General features: G+C 39.6%; 1 protein-coding gene across 2 annotated transcripts; it reads right to left on the minus strand.

Annotated features, from left to right (window-relative positions):
* Positions 1–8,126: 8,126 nt before the first annotated feature.
* LOC130357938 (interleukin-20-like) lies at positions 8,127–18,577 on the minus strand. Of its 2 annotated transcripts, XM_056560703.1 has the most exons (5): positions 18,528–18,577; positions 18,370–18,432; positions 12,919–13,071; positions 11,247–11,321; positions 8,127–9,463 (listed from the first exon to the last, which is right to left on the minus strand). In XM_056560703.1, exons 1-5 carry the CDS (start codon positions 18,567–18,569, stop codon positions 9,386–9,388), a joined length of 411 nt encoding a protein of 136 aa, XP_056416678.1. In that variant the 5' UTR covers positions 18,570–18,577; the 3' UTR covers positions 8,127–9,385. The 2 variants fall into 2 exon arrangements, 1 of the variants encoding a protein (XP_056416678.1); XR_008889328.1 differs by lacking the exons at positions 18,370–18,432; positions 18,528–18,577 and adding an exon at positions 13,221–13,357.
* Positions 18,578–20,150: the final 1,573 nt, after the last annotated feature.

The following is a 20,150-nucleotide window of genomic DNA, read 5'->3' on the forward strand; positions in this document are numbered from 1 at the left end:
CATTTTCACAAGGGAAAATAAAAAAAAGCCACCCAAAATTTGTAACCCAATTTCTTCTGAGTAAGAGCATACCCCATATGTGGATGTAAAGTGCTCTATGGGTGCACTACAATGCTCAGAAGAGAAGGAGCGCCATTGGGATTTTGAAGATAAAATTTGTCCGGAATTGAAGGCCACTTGTGTTTACAAAGCCCCCATGGTACCAGAACAATGGACCCCCCCCATATGTGACCCCATTTTGGAAACTACACCCCTCATGTAATGTAATAAGGGGCGCAGTGAGCATTTACGCCCCACAGGTGTCTGACAGATTTTTGGAACAGTGATCCGTGAAAATGAAAAATATAATTTTCCATTTGCACAGCCCACTGTCCCAAAGATCTGTCAAACGCCAGTGGGGTGTAAATGCTCACTGCACCACTTATTAAATTCTGTGAGGGGTGTAGTTTCCAAAATGGGGTGACATGTGGGGGGGGTCCACTGTTCTGGCACCACGGGGGGCTTTGTAAATGCACATGGCCCCTGACTACCATTCCAAACGAATTCTCTTTCCAAAAGCTCAATGGTGCTCCTCCTCTTCTGAGCATTGTAGTTCGCCCGTAGTGCACTTCAGGTCCACTTATGGGGTACCTCCATACTCAGAAGAGATGGGGTTACAAATTTTGGGGGGTATTTTCTGCTATTAACCCTTGCAAAGATGTGAAATTTGGGGGGAAACACACATTTTAGTGAAAAAAAATATATATTTTTTTACATATGCAAAAGTCGTGAAACCCGTGTGGGGTATTAAGGCTCACTTTATTCCTTGTTACGTTCCTCAAGGGGTCTAGTTTCCAAAATGGTATGCCATGTGTTTTTTTTTGCTGTTCTGGCACCATAGGGGCTTCCTAAATGCGACATGCCCCCCGAGCAAAATTTGCTCTCAAAAAGTCAAATATCACTCCTTCTCTTCGGAGCATTGTAGTTCGCCCGTAATGCACTTTATGCCAACTTATGGGGTGCCTCCATACTCAGAAGAGATGGGGTTACAAATTTTGGTGGGTATTTTCTGCTATTAACCCTTGCAAAAATGCGAAATTTGGGGGGAAACACACATTTTAGTGAAAAAAAAAATTTTTTTTTTACATATGCAAAAGTCGTGAAACACCTGTGGGGTATTAAGGCTCACTTTATTCCTTGTTACGTTCCCCAAGGGGTCTAGTTTCCAAAATGGTATGCCATGTGGGTAATTTTTGCTGTTCTGGCACCATAGGGACTTCCTAAATGCAACATGCCCCCCAAAAACAATTTCTGAAAAATGTACTCTCCAAAATCCCCTTGTCGCTCCTTCGCTTCTGAGCCCTCTACTGCGCCCGCCGAACACTTTACATAGACATATGAGGTATGTGCTTACTCGAGAGAAATTGGGCTACAAATATAAGTATACATTTTCTCCTTTTACCCCTTGTAAAAATTAAAAAATTGGGTTTACAAGAACATGCGAGTGTAAAAAATAAAGATTGTGAATTTTCTCCTTCACATTGCTGCTATTCCTGTGAAACACCTAAAGGGTTAAAACACTTACTGATTGTCATTTTGAATACTTTGGGGGGTGTAGTTTTTATAATGGGGTCATTTGTGGGGTATTTCTAATGGTAAGACCCTTCAAATCCACTTCAAACCTGAACTGGTCTCTGAAAAAAAGCGAGGTTCAAAATTTTGTGAAAAATTGGAAAAGTGCTGCTGAACTTTGAAGCCCTCTGATGTCTTCCAAAAGTAAAAACACGTCAATTTTATGATGCAAACATAAAGTAGACATATTGGAAATGTGAATAAAATAAAAAAATATTTTGAATATCCATTTCCCTTACAAGCAGAGAGCTTCAAAGTTAGAAAAATGCAAAATTTTCAAATTTTTCATTAAATTTTGGGATTTTTCACCAAGAAAGGATGCAAGTTACCACAAAATTTTACCACTATGTTAAAGTAGAATATGTCACGAAAAAACAGTCTTGGAATCAGATTGATAACTAAAAGCATTCCAGAGTTATTAATGTTTAAAGTGACAGTGGTCAGATGTGCAAAAAACGCTCTGGTCCTAAGGTGTAAAATGGCCTGGTCCTTAAGGGGTTAAAGGTGTACTACCGTGGACATTTTTTTTCTTTTAAATCAACTGGTGGCAGAAAGTTAAACATATTTGTATATTACTTCTATTAAAAAATCTTAATCCTTCCAGTACTTATTAGCTGCTGAATACTACAGAGGAAATTCCTTTCTTTTTGGAACACTGATGACATCACGAGCACAGTGCTCTCTGCTGACATCTCTGTCCTTTTTAGCAACTGTGCATAGCAGATGTATGCTAACGGCAGCATGTTGGCTCAGTGGTTTGCAGTGCTGGGGACTTTGGTTCAAAGCCCACGAAGGACAACAATAAATAAAGCATTATTTTTATTATTATAACATCAGCAGAGAGAACTGTGCTCGTGACGTCATCAGAGAGCATTCCAAAAAGAAAAGAATTTCCTCTGTAGTATTCAGCAGCTAATAAGTACAGGAAGGATTTAGATTTTTTAATAGAAATAATATACAACTATGTTTAACTTTCTGCCACCAGTTGATTTAAAAGAAAAAAGGTTTTCACCGGAGTACCCCTTTAAACCCTTAACGACGCAGGCCGTAAATTTACGTCCTGCGCCGGCTCCCGCGATTTGAAGTGGGATCGCGCCGCGATCCTGCATCATATCGCGTTGATCCCGGCGCTCATCAACGGCCGGGACCCGCGGCTAATACCACACATCGCCGATCGCGACGATGTGCGGTATTAACCCTTTAGAAGCGGCGGTCAAAGCTGATCGCCGCTTCTAAAGTGAAAGTGAAAGTGACCCGGCTGCTCAGTCGGACTGTTCGGGACCGCCGCGGTGAAATCGCGGCATCTCGAACAGCTGACAGGACACCGGGGGGCCCCTACATGCCTCCTCGGTGTCCGATCGGCGAATGACTGCTCCATGCCTGAGATCCAGGCAGGAGCAGTCAAGCGCCGATAACACTGATCACAGGCGTGTTAATACACGCCTGTGATCTGTGTAAAAGATCAGCGTGTGCAGTGTTATAGGTCCCTATGGGACCTATAACACTGCAAAAAAATGTTTAAAAAAAGTGTTAATAAAGGTCATTTAACCCCTTCCCTAATAAAAGTTTGAATCACCCCCCTTTTCCCATAAAAAAATAAAACAGTGTAAAAAAAAGAAAAAATAAACATATGTGGTATCGGTGATAAGGTGTAATTTTTACCGAAATATGCACTGCGTAGAAACGGAAGCCCCCAAAAGTTACAAAATGGCATTTTTTCTTCGATTTTGTCGCATAATGATTTTTTTTTCCGTTTCGCCTTGCATTTTTGGGTAAAATGACTAATGTCACTGCAAAGTAGAATTGGCGATGCAATAAATAAGCCATAATATGAATTTTTAGGTGGAAAATTGAAAGAGTTATGATTTTTAAAAGAAAAGGAGGAAAAAACGAAAGTGCAAAAATGGAAAAACCCTGAGTCCTTAAGGGGTTAAGGTATGTATTCTCAACAAAGAATGGTTCCAGGTTTGTGTTTTGGTTCTTATTTGTAAATGACATAGGAGAAGTTTGGATACATGATCAATACATGATCAAATAAGTAAAAATTACTATGCAATGCTTCCAAATGTAAAAAAAAAAAAAAAAATACTTGTGAGGAGAGTATTGTATTGGCAGTGTTCAGTGAAGACTTCAGAAGAGAAGGATTTAGGTAGTGATATCCAATAAATCAACAATGTGGTCTAATTGTGGATAAAGCTAATGAAATGCTTGGCTGCTTAGCTAGAGGAGTATTGAGTAGGAAGAGGGAGATTGTGATTGTGCTGTGTAGGGCTCCAGTGAGAATACATCTGGTATACTGGCTCCAGTTATGGAGACCGATCCTAAGAAAAGAAAAAAAAATACAAAAAATAGAAGAGTCTAAGGATGGGCTACAAAAATGGTGTTATATCTTAGTTTTTGAACATAAAATTTATCAGGATAGAATAAAAAAGCTTAATAGTATAGTCTGGTAGAAACAGGGGATGTGAGGTGGGGGGAGTCATAACCGAAACCTATATATATGTTCAGGCGCCCAATCTGAGGCTAGGTAAGATGAGATGCAACTTGGATAAATATTACTCAAAGATTAGTAGGTGTGGTTGCTAAGTCCACATTAGTGGGTTTAAACATACCATATATCTATTCTAATATTGTTTTTACTGTAGCTCACAAATTATTTTGTGCCATTTTGGATAATAGGAGTATGGACCTGTAGTTGCAATATTCTCCCCTTACTTATTGGAGTATGTGTCCAATCTGCTTTAATTTGACTGGTTAGTAACTCAATTATCTTTCATGATGAAATGATCTATAAGCCCGAAACTGAGCAGTATAATAATTCCAAAGGGGAATCCTGCCAATGTTTGCATAATGCTTGCTCATCCATTCTCTCGAGACCTGTGACTGTAACCTATTAGAATAGGAACATGCCTGCAGGGCATCTATATAGTCAAATGAAGCCTTCTTTGGTACACTTACTAATATGATGAAAGGTTTACTATTTCATAGCAAGTTCTTAAGTTACAAAATCCCTACAAACAGCTGCTAAATGCTATTGCATGGTGATATCTGACTCATTGTGATAGGCTGCATTTTGCATCATATCATTAACCCCTTAAGGACCAAGGGCGTACAGGTACGCCTTTGCTCCCTCGTACTTAAGGACCAAGGACGTACCTGTACCGGGGTGACTGCTGACATCGATCACCAGTCACCTCGCGCAAATGCCCAGGGGGGTCATCAGAATTCACACTTGCGATTTGCGCGATTCCGGGTCATTACTGGTCTATGGTGACCCCGAATAGAAGGGGGATCGCGGTTGTCCAAGACACCCACCATCCCCCTGAAGGGATAGGAGTTAGGTGGAAAGGGTGCCACCCCTCCTATCCCTGCTATTGTGCTGTCAATACATGCTGGGAGTTGTAGTTTTGAAACTGCTGGAGTTTGGCCCCCCCATTGTGAATGTACAGGGTACATTCACACAGGCAGGTTTACAGTAAGTTTTCTGCTTCAAGTATGAGCTGTTGCAAATTTTTCGCTGCAGCGCAAACTCATAGCAGGGAACTCACTGTAAACCTCCGCCAGTGCGAATGTACCCTAAAAACACTACACTACACTACACTAACACAAAATAAAGGGTAAAACACTACATATACACCCCTTACACTGTCCCCCCCAATAAAAATTAAAAACGTCTTGTACGGCAGTGTTTCCAAAACAGAGCCTCCAGCTGTTGCAAAACAACAACTCCCAGTATTTCTGGACAGCCACTGACTGTCCAGGCATGCTGGGAGTTTAGCAACAGCTGGAGGCACCCTGTTGGGGAATCACTGGCGTAGAATACCCCTATATCCACCCCTATGCAATCCCTAATTTAGTTCTCAAATGCGCATGGCGCTCAGAGCCCTGTCGTATTTCAAGGAAACAGTTTAGGGCCACATATGGGTTATTTCCGTACTCAGGAGAAATTACACTATCAATTTTTCTCCTTTTACCCCTTATGAAAAGGAAAAGTGGGGTCTACACCAGCCTGTTAGTGTAAAAAAAAAATGTTTTACACTAACATGCTGGTGTTGCCCTTTACTTTTTATTTTCAAAAGAGGTAAAAGGAAAAAAGACCCCCAAAATTTGTAACGCAATTTCTCCTGTGTACGGAAATACCCCATATGTGGGCATAAAATGATCTGCGGACGCACAACAAGGCTCAGGAGTGAGAGCACACTATGTAAATTTGAGGCCTAAATTGGTGATTTGCACAGGGGTGGCTAATTTTACAGCGGTTCTGACATATAAAGGCAAAAAAATAAATACCGACATTTGAACCCATTTTGGAAACTACACCCCTCACAGAACGTGACAAGGGGTATAGTTAGCCTTAACACCCCACAGGTGTTTGACAAATTTTCATTAAAGTTGGATGGGAAAATGAAAAAAATCTTTTTTTTCACTAAAATGCTGGTGTTACCCTAAATTTTTCATTTTCACAAGGGAAAATAGGAAAAAAGCCCCTCAAAATTTGTAACCCCATTTCTTCTGAGTAAGAACATACTCCATATGTGGATGTAAAGTGCTTTGCTGGCACACTACAATGCTCAGAAGAGAAGGAGCACCATTGGGATTTTGAAGAGAAAATGTGTCCGGAATTGAAGGCCACGTGTGTTTACAAAGCCACCATAGTGCCAGAACAATGGACCCCCCCAACATGTGACCCCATTTTGGAAACTATACCCCTCACGTAATGTAATAAGGGGTACAGTGAGCATTTTTGCCCCACAGGTGTCTGACAGATTTTTGGAACAGTGGTCCGTGAAAATGAAAAATTGTATTTTTCATTTGCTCAGCCCACTGTTCCAAAGATCTGTCAAATACCAGTGGGGCTTTGTAAACGCACATGGTCCCTGACTTCCATTCCAAACAAATTCACTCTTCAAAAGTTAAATGGCGCTTCTCCTCTTCTGAGCATTGTATTTCGACCGCAGAGCACTTGGCGTCCACACATGGGGTATTTCCATACTCAGAAGAAATGGGGTTACAAATTTTGAGGGTAATTTTCTCCTATTACCCCTTGTAAAAATGTAAATTTTAGTGAAAATTTTAGTGAAAATTTTTTTTTTCATTTACACGTCCAAATTTAACAAAAAGTCGTGAAATACCTGTGAGGTGTTAAGGCTCACTGTACCCCTTGTTACGTTCCTTGAGGGGTGTAGATTCCAAAATAGTATGCCATGTGGGTATTTTTGCTGTTCTGGAACCATAGGGGCTTCCTAAATGTGACATGCCCCCCCAAAACCATTTCAGCAAAATTTGCTTTCCAAAAGCCAAATGTGACTCCTTCTCTTCTTAGCATTGTAGTTCGCCCGCAGAGCATCTTACGTCCTAACTTGGGGTATTTCCATACTCAGAAGAGATGGGGTTACAAATTTTGGGGGGCATTTTCTCCCATTACCCTTTATAAAAATGGTAAATTTGAGAAAAAAACTGCACTTTAGTGAAAAAAAATTTGTTTTCATTTACACATCCAACTTTAACGAAAAGTCGTCAAACACCTGTCTCACTGGACCCCTTGTTACGTGTATTAGGTTGTTGTGCTGGATATTTTTCTTTTTGCTTGTTTGTACAACTCAGGGGGAATGGCATTCTCTTTAGCTGTGCACCCCTCCCCCTTTTTCACAGGTGGTGTTTTAAATTGTTAAAGGATCCAACATGTCACCCAGTCAAAGGCTATATGCCAAGCAGAGGTGAGTGGATATGAGCGTTAGGCTCAGAATTTGTGTTAGGGTCCCATCCTAAATGAGGCCACCTCCCCGTGGTGGAGGGGGGGGGGACACGTTTTGATTTAAAAGTGCGCTAAGAGCCTCAAGTTTTTTGACCAATGTGTGCTGCTGCAATCCTTTTTTTTTTTTTTGTATACTCTGTATTTGCCTCCGCAGCGTGCACCCGTGTATTAGGTTGTTGTGCTGGCTATTTTTATTTTTGCTTGGGGCATTGCGGACTCCTGGCCGTGCCTCTCTGACTGTTCAAGGATTTTGATAAAAGTATTCCTTTTATCATCATGCTTTGGTCCAAATTTCTGTGCTCATAATTTTCTCAGTCTATCCTTATAGCTGTTTACAGTTCTACTGTTCTGTTTCTGAGCTCCAATGCCACAGTTTGCAGTAAGCTCTTGCACTCCCTCTAGTGGTAACTGCTGGTAAACAGAATAATATGTTTTAATCTTTGTCTAGATTGGTGATTGGGAGCACTGTATCTGAAAATTGTGCCAATAGAGGCTTGCAGGTGCCCTAATGACATCTGAGGAGCAAGTCTTGCACTGTGTTCTCTTAACACTGAACAAATGAAGGGGGCTCAGCCAAAGGTACATATATACAATATTCCAGGGGTTCTAAAAGAGACGTCCAAATTGTAACAACATTGAAAAGAAAAAAAGAGAACAACAAACACCTCATATACAAATAGCACACCCAAAAGTAGATAAATAATAAATAACTTTATTATGCACATGAATACAAAAGAATTCAAAATAAAGTACAGGGCAAGAAATTAAAACACTTGAAAAGCCCAAAGACAAATTGGGCTACCCTACTACCAGAGGGGACTGAGTCCTCAGGTATGACCTTAGCTTTATAAAAATTTGTTTTTTAATTTGAGCAAGAACAATGAGATTTATTATTAGCTATAAAGTATAAATCCAGTAGCCCACGCAAGGGCATACAAAATGTACTGTTTAACATTTAAAATTTCTAATATTTTGTTTATGTGGTTATTATGTGTTTGTTTTTGTGCCAAAAGAACACTCACATTTTTAGTGCTACCTGTTTTGGCCAACCAGTAAAAATATATATTTGTGAGCTCTCAAGGTAAAAGGCTTTACAAAAGAATAATTTTTCATAAACTATATTTTTATGGAGAGCCAATAAAGGTATCACTCCTAAAATACTTTACTTTGCAAAAGTATTTTCCACCACATGGGTTTTTTCTGGCTGACCCTGTACAACCCTATATGTTGCTATATTTCCTGCCATTTTCTTCATAAGATAAACATCAAGTTTAGATGACTTATTCTAATCTCAAAGTGGAAGTTACATTTAAAAAAAAACATACAATTTAACAAATAAATAAATAAAACAACTTCTTATAAGTTTCTATTAGTGTTTTTAAATATTTTGTATGTAAATAAGGTGTAACTAATTTTAAAAATCTTTTGGCAGGTCATGGAGATATGTCAGAAGTTTTTATTGGAGTGCTGACTAAAAGGGACATGAATAAACACTCAAGTAAGTGTTGTCTTCCCTCAAGTGCTGAAGATGGACTTTACAGAAAGTATCTTCAGCGAGCAAGGGCAAAGGGTTGTGACACCGCTCAGCTAAGTGCTCTTCCACCTGTTCATTTTAGCGATCATTATAGGGGTCCAAGTATTCGGACCCCCCACCAAGCAAAACTTCTGACATGTATCTATGATATTTCAAAAGTTTTGTAAAACAAGAGTTACACTTAAAATGTATTTATTATACTTTTAAAAAAAATTCTAACAATAGACTTCTTGACAATGGTCCTTAAATTATTTCTTTATCCATTAATATAATTATAATTTATTTGTAGCAGGTAGGTTTATTCCATGTGCAAGAAAAAGAAGTCCTTTGCTAATTCAATACAGGTTATGTATAGTATCCACCAGCAAATGTCACAGGATATTCCGGGAGAGGATATGTTAAGCTGCTAGATTTCGGGGGGAGGGTATTTTTTTAAACTAAGTTTTACGACAGTACGATGTTGGGTTATGATACGCAAGGGTTGCTCAGTGCAGTCTGTCCAACCAATGAAGTAGTATGTCAAGCTCCCCGATTGCTTTTAACACAGCTTTACTATGAGGCAGCTGCAATAAAAAAAGAAAAGAATATTCATATATATGTATACATGTATTTAGTCAGCCATCAATTGTGCAAAAGATGAGAGAGGCCTGTAATTTTCATCATAGGTATACCTCAACTATGAGAGACATAATGAGAAAAAAAATCCATAAAATCACATTGTCTGATTTTTAAAGAATTTATTTGCAAATTATGGTGGAAAAAAAGTATTTGGTCACCTACAAACAAGGAAGATTTCTGGCTCTTGCAGACCTGTAACTTCTTCTTTAAAGGGGTATTCCAGGCCAAAACTTTTTCTTATATATCAACTGGCTCCAGAAAGTTAAACAGATTTGTAAATTACTTCTTTTAAAAAATCTTAATCCTTCCAATAGTTATTAGCTTCTGAAGTTGAGTTGTAGTTTTCTGTCTAACTGCTCTCTGATGACTCACGTCCCGGGAGTTGTGCACTTCCTATGGGGATATTCTCCCATCATGCACAGCTCCCGGGACGTGACATCAGCATTGAGCAGTTAGACAGAAAACTTCAGAAGCTAATAACTATTGGAAGGATTAAGATTTTTTAATAGAAGTAATTTACAAATTTGTTTAACTTTCCGGAGCCAGAAACAAAATTGTAGACCTGCACCAGGATGGGAAGACTGAATCTGCAATAGGCAAGCAGCTTGGTGTGAAGAAATCAGCTGTGGGAACAATTATTAGAAAATGAAAGACATACAAGACCACTAATAATCTCCCTCGATCTGGGGCTCCACGCAAGATCTCACCCCGTGGTGTCAAAACGATGACAAGAACGGTGAGCAAAAATCCCAGAACCACACAGGGGGATCTAGTGAATGAACTGGAGAGAGCTGGGACAAAAGTAACAAAGGCTACCACTAGTAACACACTACGCCGCCAGGGACTCAAATCATGCAGTGCCAGACGTGTCCCCCTGCTTAAGCCAGTACATGTCGGGGCCCGTCTGAAGTTTGCTAAAAAGCATTTGGATGATCCAGAAGAAGATTGCGAGAATGTCATATGGTCAGATGAAACCAAAGTAGAACTTTTTGGTAAAAACTCAACTTGTCGTGTTTGGAGGAGAAAGAATGCTGAGTTGCATCCAAAGAACACCATACCTACTGTGAAGCATGGGGATGGAAATATCATGCTTTGGGGCTGTTTGTAAGCAAAGGGACCAGGACGACTGATCCGTGTAAAGGAAAGAATGAATGGGGCCATGTATCATGAGATTTTGAGTGAAAACCTCCTTCCATTAGCAAGGGCATTGAAGATGAAACGTGGCAGGGTCTTTCAGCATGACAATGATCTCAAACCCCCAGAGTGATATATTTAAAAATGTGTTTTTTTGTTGGATCTGACGGGTGCGCTTTAAATTACCTTTTTATGTCTCAGAGACACTGCAACCTCTTGAAACCCCACTTATCCTCAGAACAAACATTTAAAACCTGTGCAGAGTAAAAATTGAATAGTTGCCCATAACAACCAATCAGATTGCTTCTTCAATTTTTCAGGGGCATTTAAAAAAAATTAAGCCATCTGATTGGTTGCTATGGGCAATTGGTCAACCTTTTTTCTGCACAAGTTTTAATAAATCTCCCCACATGTCCCTTCTTGATTTTTCCCTACACTAAGGTAGTCAATTTTATGAGAAGAAATTTGAGTAGCAATTATTTTTATTTATCAAGTACTGTTAAAATAAGAGTTTAAAGAAAAAATAATTTCCTAATTTCAGGTATTAAAAAAAATATATAATAATAATAATAAACATTAGGATAAAAATGTTACCTTTTTAAAATTGTTTTCAATGGATCCCAGGTTTAGCATTGTGATGTCCTCACAGGTATTGCTGAAGTCAAACTGCTACAAAGTAAGCAAAAATATGTACAGTATTAAAAAGATGAATAAATAAGTTCTATCCATCTATCTATCTAATGTCCCGGAGAACTGTCTCTGCCGGGTAAGTGCTGGAATACTGTATGTCAATATGTAAATTTGCAAAGATCAAGCATACTGCTGCACATTCACTATTGCCCCAGGTGGTAAACACTGCCGTCACGATATGAGCACTGATCACCAATAGCATTATTCTACTATGCCTTAATAGCACGTATTATGTTCATGTTTACATGTGTTATCACTGTTTACACTGTATATTAATTACCTAATGATGTTAATTACTGAGCAAATATAAGAAACCACATGGGATCACTCAGTTGAGCTTGAAAATGGCAATGTGAGGTCGCAGATACGTTGTTCTGTATTGCACTTGATTGATTAAATACATTTATATAAACAAGTGCTCAATCTCTGTGTCAGAATGTTTCGTGTGCATAAAGTGCAATGAGTGCTAACATCCTGACAACAAATACATACATTTCAGTGTATAAACATTAATTGTATAAAAGGTGTGTTTAAGAAGGAGGCGGAACATACATACATGTATGAAAGCTTTTACAAAATGTTTAATCTCAGAGTTTGTATATTGTCATATTTGTTCAAACTATAAATCTAGGCCTTATATGAAGTAAAAGGTTCATTTTAGATCCCCTAAAATTCTATCTAAATGCCAGATGTGCTTTTAAACTTATAGGAGGAGATTTATCAACCTGTGAAGAGGAAAAGATGCCCAGTTGCCCTTAGCAACCAATCAGATCGCTTTCATTGTGCAGAGGCTTTGTTAAAAATAAAAGAAGCAATCTAATTGGTTGCTATGGGCAACTTTTCCTTTGACAAAAATCGCCCCCTTAATGATTGAAGAAGAGGCAAAACCCAAAGCAAAGTCGTACATAGATCCATTAGGCTATGTTTCCACACAGGTGTTTTTCTGGCATTTTTTTTTAAATACCTCCACTGCAGTTTTTAAGCCAAAGTGAGGATCCAGTAGTACTTCCTTTATATTTCCTATTCCTTTTGAATACACTTCTGGCTTTGGCTCAAGGCTCAAAAACTGCACTGAGAGTACTCAAAAAAATAAAATAAAAAACGCCAGAAAAAAAACTGTGTGGAAACCTAGCCAAGACTGTGCAGGGTAGTTTACTTTATATTGTAGTTTGCCACAAATGTTCCACCAAAGCTAATTATTAAGAAAGTAAAAAAAAAAAAATAAACATGTTAACAAGGGAAGAGAGAGGGTGTACATGAATGGGTTAAATTAATAACCCAAAGGGCATAAGAGACCCACTAAACTATAATCAACTAAACCCCAGGGCCGTAGCCCAGGGTATAACACCCCTATTAATATACCCTTAAATATTTACTTTTATTGTGCTCCAGGATAAAATCAAACCCAAAAATATTATTAAAACTTATTCCAGTGGAGACAATGAACTGTATATGTTTTGGAGATATATACTCCAGTAGGAAATAACAGGTACTGCAGATACATAGAGTCCCACTGGATAATGTTTTAAATATAACGCTATATTGCCAGCCTATCATAAAGGGGTTATGCACTTACACAAGATCTCGGAGCTCTAGAAAGTTCACAGAAGGAATTAGCGATTCTGCTTATAGTAGTTGTATGCTCTGCACCCAGCAAACTGTAATGTTTGAAGACTTCATTCATGTAAAAATGTATGACGTGTTCCAGAAAACAGCATCTGTCTGATGGCTAAAAAGAAACAACTTATCAATATTATGCAGCCTTATAATGCACTACTATAGCTTTAAAGTGCCACTGTCACCTCTGTACGAGTTACAGAGCTGCACACCTCAACAGTTTGGGCACTAGGATATTGGTCAGACCGTATCTTTACTTACTGTGGCTGCAGTTTGTAAACTTGGCTGTTTTCAAATTCTGCTTGGCACGACACCTCCCCGCCCTGACCCACACCACTGACGTACTGACCATGCTAGGAGTGGGCAGGGATGGGAAGAGGCATGATGCTGCAACTCTGCCAGCCTCTTTGACTGCTCGACTGTCAGAAACTAGCTGCGATATAAGTTTACAAACTGCAGGCACGGTAAGCTGAAGTACTGTCGGTTCCATCTCCGTATTCCTTAACTCTTGAGGTGTATAACTCTGTCCCTTGTAAGGAGGTGATAGATGGACTTTTTATGGAGAGTTCTTTAAAAATCAGAGCAAAACATATAAATATAGTATCATCATTAAAGCATTATCCTCAAAAAGACCAAAACAAATGGCATTCTTAAAGGGTTACTCCGGTGGAAAACAAATGTTTTCAAATCCCCTGGTGCCAGAAAATTACACAGATTTGTAAATCACTTTTATATAAAAATCTTAATCCTTCCCATAGGTTTCTATGAGGATTTGCTTCTACTCTGGACAGTTCCTGACACAGACAGATGTGTCAGCAGAGAGCACTGTGGTCAGACTGGAAAGAACTTCCTAACTTTCTCTGCAGCATTTAATTTTCCTTTTGATGCTGAACACAATTTCCAAGTGGAATCAGGCAGAAAAATTCAGCTGGGAAATTCCGTTGCAGCAATGAGGTTCTGCTGCACCATGTCAATTCTTTTGGTGGAACCCACTCAGAAATGCATTGCTGTCTATGGAGACTGCGCATTTCCAAGTGGTCCTAGCACTGGCATGTTCTGCCAGCATCCACTATTTGTGTAATGTCTGTTCGTTTTCTGGATGGGAATTCCGTAAATATTCCCTCAAATGAATATGGCTTAGGCTGCAACAAATAGTAATTCATAATCTACATAAACTGATCATATCCCCACCACACACACACACATACACACACACACACAACATGTATACAGTGGTCCGATCGGTTTGTTCTCCCGCCAGAGGTCCTTTCACCTACTCCGTGTGGGTCCCGGCTCCAGTCTGCTGATAGAGCCTGCTGAACCACTGACATTACTTAATGAAGGAAATCTGAATATTGCAAGTAAATGTCCCCTATGTTTTAAAAAAAAAAAAAAACCTTTACCTATTTTTTATCAAGACGGCAATTCCATGAGGAGGATTTGTTACAGAGTGAATTAGTGACTGTCTTCTGGGGCTGCCACTGCCACATTAAGAATGCAGCTGCCCTCTACCCCTTTAACGGAGAAATGGCTGCTGGAAGCAGACATGCCGTGTACAGACATGTCTACAAGAAGACACAGGGCCCTCTTCCTTCCGTCAAAGAGGAGCAGAACAGCCGCCGCTGTGGAGTCAGACTGTGATGGTAACTAACTACAATAGCCTAATGCTATATGGGGGCTATACATGGGGGCTGGTTATCCCTACAGGGGTACATAATTACTGTTTTGGCTACTATAGGGTATAGGTGCTGGAAAAGTGCGGAGCCTAAAATGTATATCTAGCACGTTCTGTGGAGGCAAGTAGTGACTGGAAGAAATCGTCATGACGGCCAGACTGGACCAGGGGGAATTACTGGATGTTGTGTATCTGGATTTTTCCAAAGCATTTGATATGGTTCCACATAAAAGGTTGGTGCACAAAATGAGAAGGATTGGGCTGGGGGAGAATGTGTGTAAGTGGGTAAGTAACTGACTCAGTGATAGGAAACAGAGGGTGATAATTAATGGTACATATTCTGATTGGGTGACTGTTACTAGTGGGGTACCGCAGGGGTCAGTCTTGGGTCCTGTCCAATTTAAAATATTCATTAATGACCTTGTAGAGGGGTTGAATAGTAAAGTAGCAATCTTTGCAGCTGATACTAAACTCTGTAAAGCGGTAAACACAATAGAGACAGTGAACTATTACAAATGGATCTGGATAGGTTGGAAGTTTGGGCTGGGAAGTGGCAGATGAGGTTCAACACTGATAAATGTAAGGTAATGCACATGGGGAGGAAAAATCCGGTCTGGGATTATGTATTAAATGGGAGAATACTTGGAAAGACTGACATAGAAAAGGACTTGGGAGTCTTAGTTAATAGTAAATTTAGCTGTAGTGACCCATGAGGCCCATGTAGAGGCCCATGACAAGGAAATAATTCTACCACTGTACAAATCACTAGTCAGACCACACATGGAATACTGTGTACAGTACTGGGCACCAGTGTACAAGAAATATATAGTGGAACTGGAGAGGGTTCAAAGACAGGCAACCAGGGTAATATGAGGAATGGGAGGACTACAGTACCCAGAAAGAATATCAGTATTAGGGTTCTTTAGTTTAGAAAAAGGAAGGCTTAGGGAGAGACTTAATAACTATGTGTAAATATATCAGGGGATGGTACAGAGATCTCTCCCATGATCTATTTATGCCCAGGACTGTATCCATTACAAGGGGGCATCCTCTACATCTAGAGGAAAGAAGGTTTCTACACCAGCACAGACGGGGGTTCTTTACTGTAAGAGCAGTGAGCCTGTGGAATTCTCTGCCTGAGGAGGTGGTCATGGGGAAAAGAGTTCAAAAAGGGGTCTGGATGCATTTTTGGCGAGTAATAACATTACAGGTTATGGATACTAGATTTATAGGGACAGAATTTTGATCCAGGGATTTATTCTGATGCCATATTTGCAGTCGGGAAGGAATTTTTACCTCGAGTATGAGGGTTTTTTGCCTTCCTCTGGATCAACTCAGTAGGGACTCATTAGGGATATGGGTTGAACTTGATGGACTCTGGTCTTTTTTCAACCTTATGAACTATGTTACTATGTTACTATGTGTGGGATGAATGGAGAAGAAAAAGGAAAGTGAACGACTCTTTTCTGAGGAGACGTCACCTGTAAATCTGCTGAATATTTGTGGTAGTGAGGGTGGGGGTGCAACTGTCAGCTTCGATCTTTCCTTCTCTGGCTACTATATATGGTCTTATGTAAGGGGACAGTTCACATCACAATTTATCCTATGCTCAGTGTATACACTGACATTCTGTCAAAAAGAGATGCCAACATATACTGCATTGTAGTGGCAGAGACCCCTTTAACTTTAATGGCCTAAATGTAGTCAACCAGTGTCTATATTTAGTCCATTTTCTGCATGTATATGTTTACTTAGTTTGACTAAAAATTTTGTCTGCTGGGCTTTACAGTGCTGAAAAATAAACATACAGTCCAGACCAAAAGTTTGGACACACCATCTCATTCAGAGTTTTCTTTATTTTCATAACTATGAAAATTGTAGATTCACACTGAAGGCATCAAAACTATGACTTAACACATGTGGAATTATATACATAACAAAAAAGTGTGAAAATATGTCATATTCTAGGTTTTTCAAAGTAGCCACCTTTTGCTTTGATTACTGCTTTGCACACTCTTGGCATTATCTTGTTGAGATTCAAGAGGTAGTCACCTGAAATGGTTTTCACTTCACAGGTGTGCTGGTGTGGAGGAGGAGGTGTGATGGTATGGGGGTGCTTTGCTGGTAACACTGTTGGGGATTTATTCAAAATTGAAGGCATACTGAACCAGCATGGCTACCACAGCATCTTGCAGCGGCATGCTATTCCATCCGGTTTGCGTTTAGTTGGACCATCATTTATTTTTCAACAGGACAATGACCCCAAACACACCTCCAGGCTGTGTAAGGGCTATTTGACCAAGAAGGAGAGTGATGGGGTGCTGCGCCAGATGACCTGGCCTCCACAGTCACCAGACCTGAACCCAATCGTGATGGTTGGGGTGAGCTGGACCGCAGAGTGAAGGCAAAAAGGGCCAACAAATGCTAAACATCTCTGGGAACTCCTTCAAGACTGTTGGAAGACCATTTCAGGTGACTACCTCTTGAAGCTCATCAAGAGAATGAGTGTGCAAAGCAATAATAAAAGCAAAAGCTGGCTACTTTGAAGAACCGAGAATATGACATATTTTCAGTTGTTTCAGACTTTTTGGTTATGCATATAATTCCACATGTGTTAATTCATAGTTTTACCCGCTAGAAGAAGTATACCGGCTGGAAGAAGTATACCGGCTGGAAAAAGCGCCTGAGCGGCGTGAAGCAGTCTGTCCCGGTCCCACCCCAGCCGCCTCCACCCCCACCAGCCTGTTATGCCTGACACGAAGAAATAAAGATTTTACTTTGGATGGTGAGTGCAAGCTCTGTTTTCTTTGCCATTACTTAATTTATAGTTTTGATGCCTTCAGTGTGAATCTACAATTTTCATTTTTCAATTTTCATGAAAATAAAGAAAACTCTGAATGAGAAGGTGTTTCCAAACTTTTGGTCTGTACTGTATATACATACATACATACCCAGATGCGGGAAAAGGACCACACATAGTCACTAGTTGACTACGTTTAAGCCATTAAAGTAAATTAGGCCACTGACAGTACATTACAGTATGTGCTGGCAACACTTATTGTATACCCTGAACGTAAAGTTAAATCATGATGTCAACAGTAGTGTTGAGCGGCATAGGCCATATTCGAATTCGCGAATATTCGCGAATATATGGACGAATATTCGTCATATATTCGCGAATATTCGCATATTCGTTATATTCTCGTTTTATTTTCGCATATGCAAACTTCGCGTATGCGAAAATTAACATATGTGAATATTAGCCCATACAAAATTAGCATTTCGCGAACATTCGCATATGCGAAAATATGCGAATTTTCGTATATGCGAATTTTCGCACACCAGTCTCTCACAGTAGTATTAGAGCCTTCTTTACACCACACAAGCTGGAAGCAGAGAGGGGGGATCACTGTGATGTGTACTGAGAAGAAAAAAAAAAAAAAAAAAAAAAAAAATGAATATTCGTAATTACGAATATATAGCGCTATATTCGCGAAATTCGCGAATTCGCGAATATGCGATATTCGCGAATAATATTCGAATCGCGAATATTCGTGAGCAACACTAGTCAACAGCACCTAGTAGGAGAACTCAGAGTGATAACTTTTTATATAAAATGCTTATGCAGTTGAAATCTGTGATGGAGCAATGAGTCTTGCCATGTCACTAAATTCTTATAGACCGTAGGCAACATATATAATAGTGAAACAACATTGACATAAAAATGTTACTTACAGGTATGCTCTGCATAAGTGAATTGTGAAGAATACGCAATCCTATATAATTGTCTTGCCTTTGCTGGAAAAAAAAGTAAACATTTTTTGCAGGTGAATCCATATTATTTTCCTATTGTGTTGGAGAAATGCTGGACTTATTTTTCTGTTGATACTTACAAGTGAGGAGCGAATTGTAAAATATGTTTCTCTTATTTCCATAATCTGATCCTTTCTTGCTGAGACATGACATGCAGGCAGTACTGCTGACATTGCAGCATTCAAAAATATTGCTAAAATTGTAGCAACACCAAAAAGATGCCCCTTCATTTTTTGCTTTGTTTTATATGTGATGTGCAGCCCTAAAAATATTTAAAAAAAATAATTTATAATAATTATTTAATAATTATTAAATATATAATAATGAATTGTCATTTTGTAATATATATATATATATACACACACACACACACACACACACACACACACACACACACACACACACACATATATATATATATATATATATATATATATATATATATATGTATATATCATATAATAAGTATATATGTATATCTTACCTTTTGGATAGCCAGTGATGTTTAAATGCAGACATTGGTTCATACATATATATACCCCAGCTAAAATAAACCAGGTGTGTCTTCATTGTTGTATTTCGTGGGGGTTTATTCTCATCCTATATTACAAGAAGAAGAATTCAGGTGTGTCTTCATTGCCGTATTTTGTAGGGGCTTTGTTGTCATCCTATATTCCTAGAAATGAAGCAAACTTGACTTTCAGTTTCTTTTGCGCCATCTATACCTTTACTATATCTGCAAGCAGGTAACATGTGTTTTTCGTATACTCTATGACTCACAGTATTCTAACACCTACATAGTTCCTATTTATTGATTCAATTACATGCCTTCTGGGCCTTAATGCCCAAGCAATTTAATTTTTTTTGTTTTTCCAGCGTTGTTTTCCATGTGAGAGTTTTAATCTCCTAAATGAGATCCACGGGAGCCAGATGTTCCTAAATTTGGAGTGTAAATTGTGTTTACAGTCTGTTAATTCCTCCAATCTATAAATATGGTCTCCTTTGCTTATCCATTCATTTAAAGGGGTATTCTGGCCATAGACATCTTATCCCCATCCAAAGAATAGGGGATAAAATATCTGATTGCAGGGGGCCCACCGCTGGGACACCCCCAATCTCTGAGCAGCACCCGTATTCTATGCTGGGCTGCCTAGAGTGTAGAAAAGCTCCAGTGTCGGAAACCTCTGTGTTTCTGGGACTGGAGATGTGATATCATGCTCCCTCGAGACATTACACCATGTCCCCACCATTTATGTCAATAGGAGGGGGGCGTGACAGGCATCACGCCCCGTCACACAGACATGAATCGAGGCAACGTGACATGACGAGGGAGCGTGGTGTGACATCACGTTTACAGTCCCGGAAACACAGAGGTTTCCGACGCTGGAACAGCAGCCCAGCATTGAATACGGGTGCTGCACAGAGTTTTGTTAACAACACTCATGTCAGGATCCGGACTGGTATGAAGAGAGGACACTGGAGGTGGATCCTCTGTGTCAGTGAGGTGATGGCGTGGGCCGTCCCAGGGGAACGGAATCTAAGGGGTTACTGGTTTTCACCAGAGCAAAGCGGGATGGACTTGCAGCGGCAGGTAACCCCCAGGTCGTTCCACCTGATAGCGACTCAACCCCACTGACAGCTGAGACAGGCACAGTACACAGGGACAAGGCAAGAGCAAGGTCGGCCGTAGCAGAAGGTCAGGG

This window comes from Hyla sarda, chromosome 2 (assembly GCF_029499605.1).
Source record: "Hyla sarda isolate aHylSar1 chromosome 2, aHylSar1.hap1, whole genome shotgun sequence".
Lineage (NCBI taxonomy): Eukaryota > Metazoa > Chordata > Amphibia > Anura > Hylidae > Hyla > Hyla sarda.

Bases quoted from the DNA above. Each gene is read 5' to 3' on its own strand.
- LOC130357938 (XM_056560703.1), bottom strand. From the start codon at position 18,569: ATGGAAATAAGAGAAACATATTTTACAATTCGCTCCTCACTT. The intron at 18,433-18,527 runs GTAAGTATCAAC...TTTTTTTTCCAG, and splicing joins TTACAATTCGCTCCTCACTT to CAAAGGCAAGACAATTATAT. The intron at 9,464-11,246 runs GTAACATTTTTA...TTTTTATTGCAG, and splicing joins TTGAAAACAATTTTAAAAAG to CTGCCTCATAGTAAAGCTGT.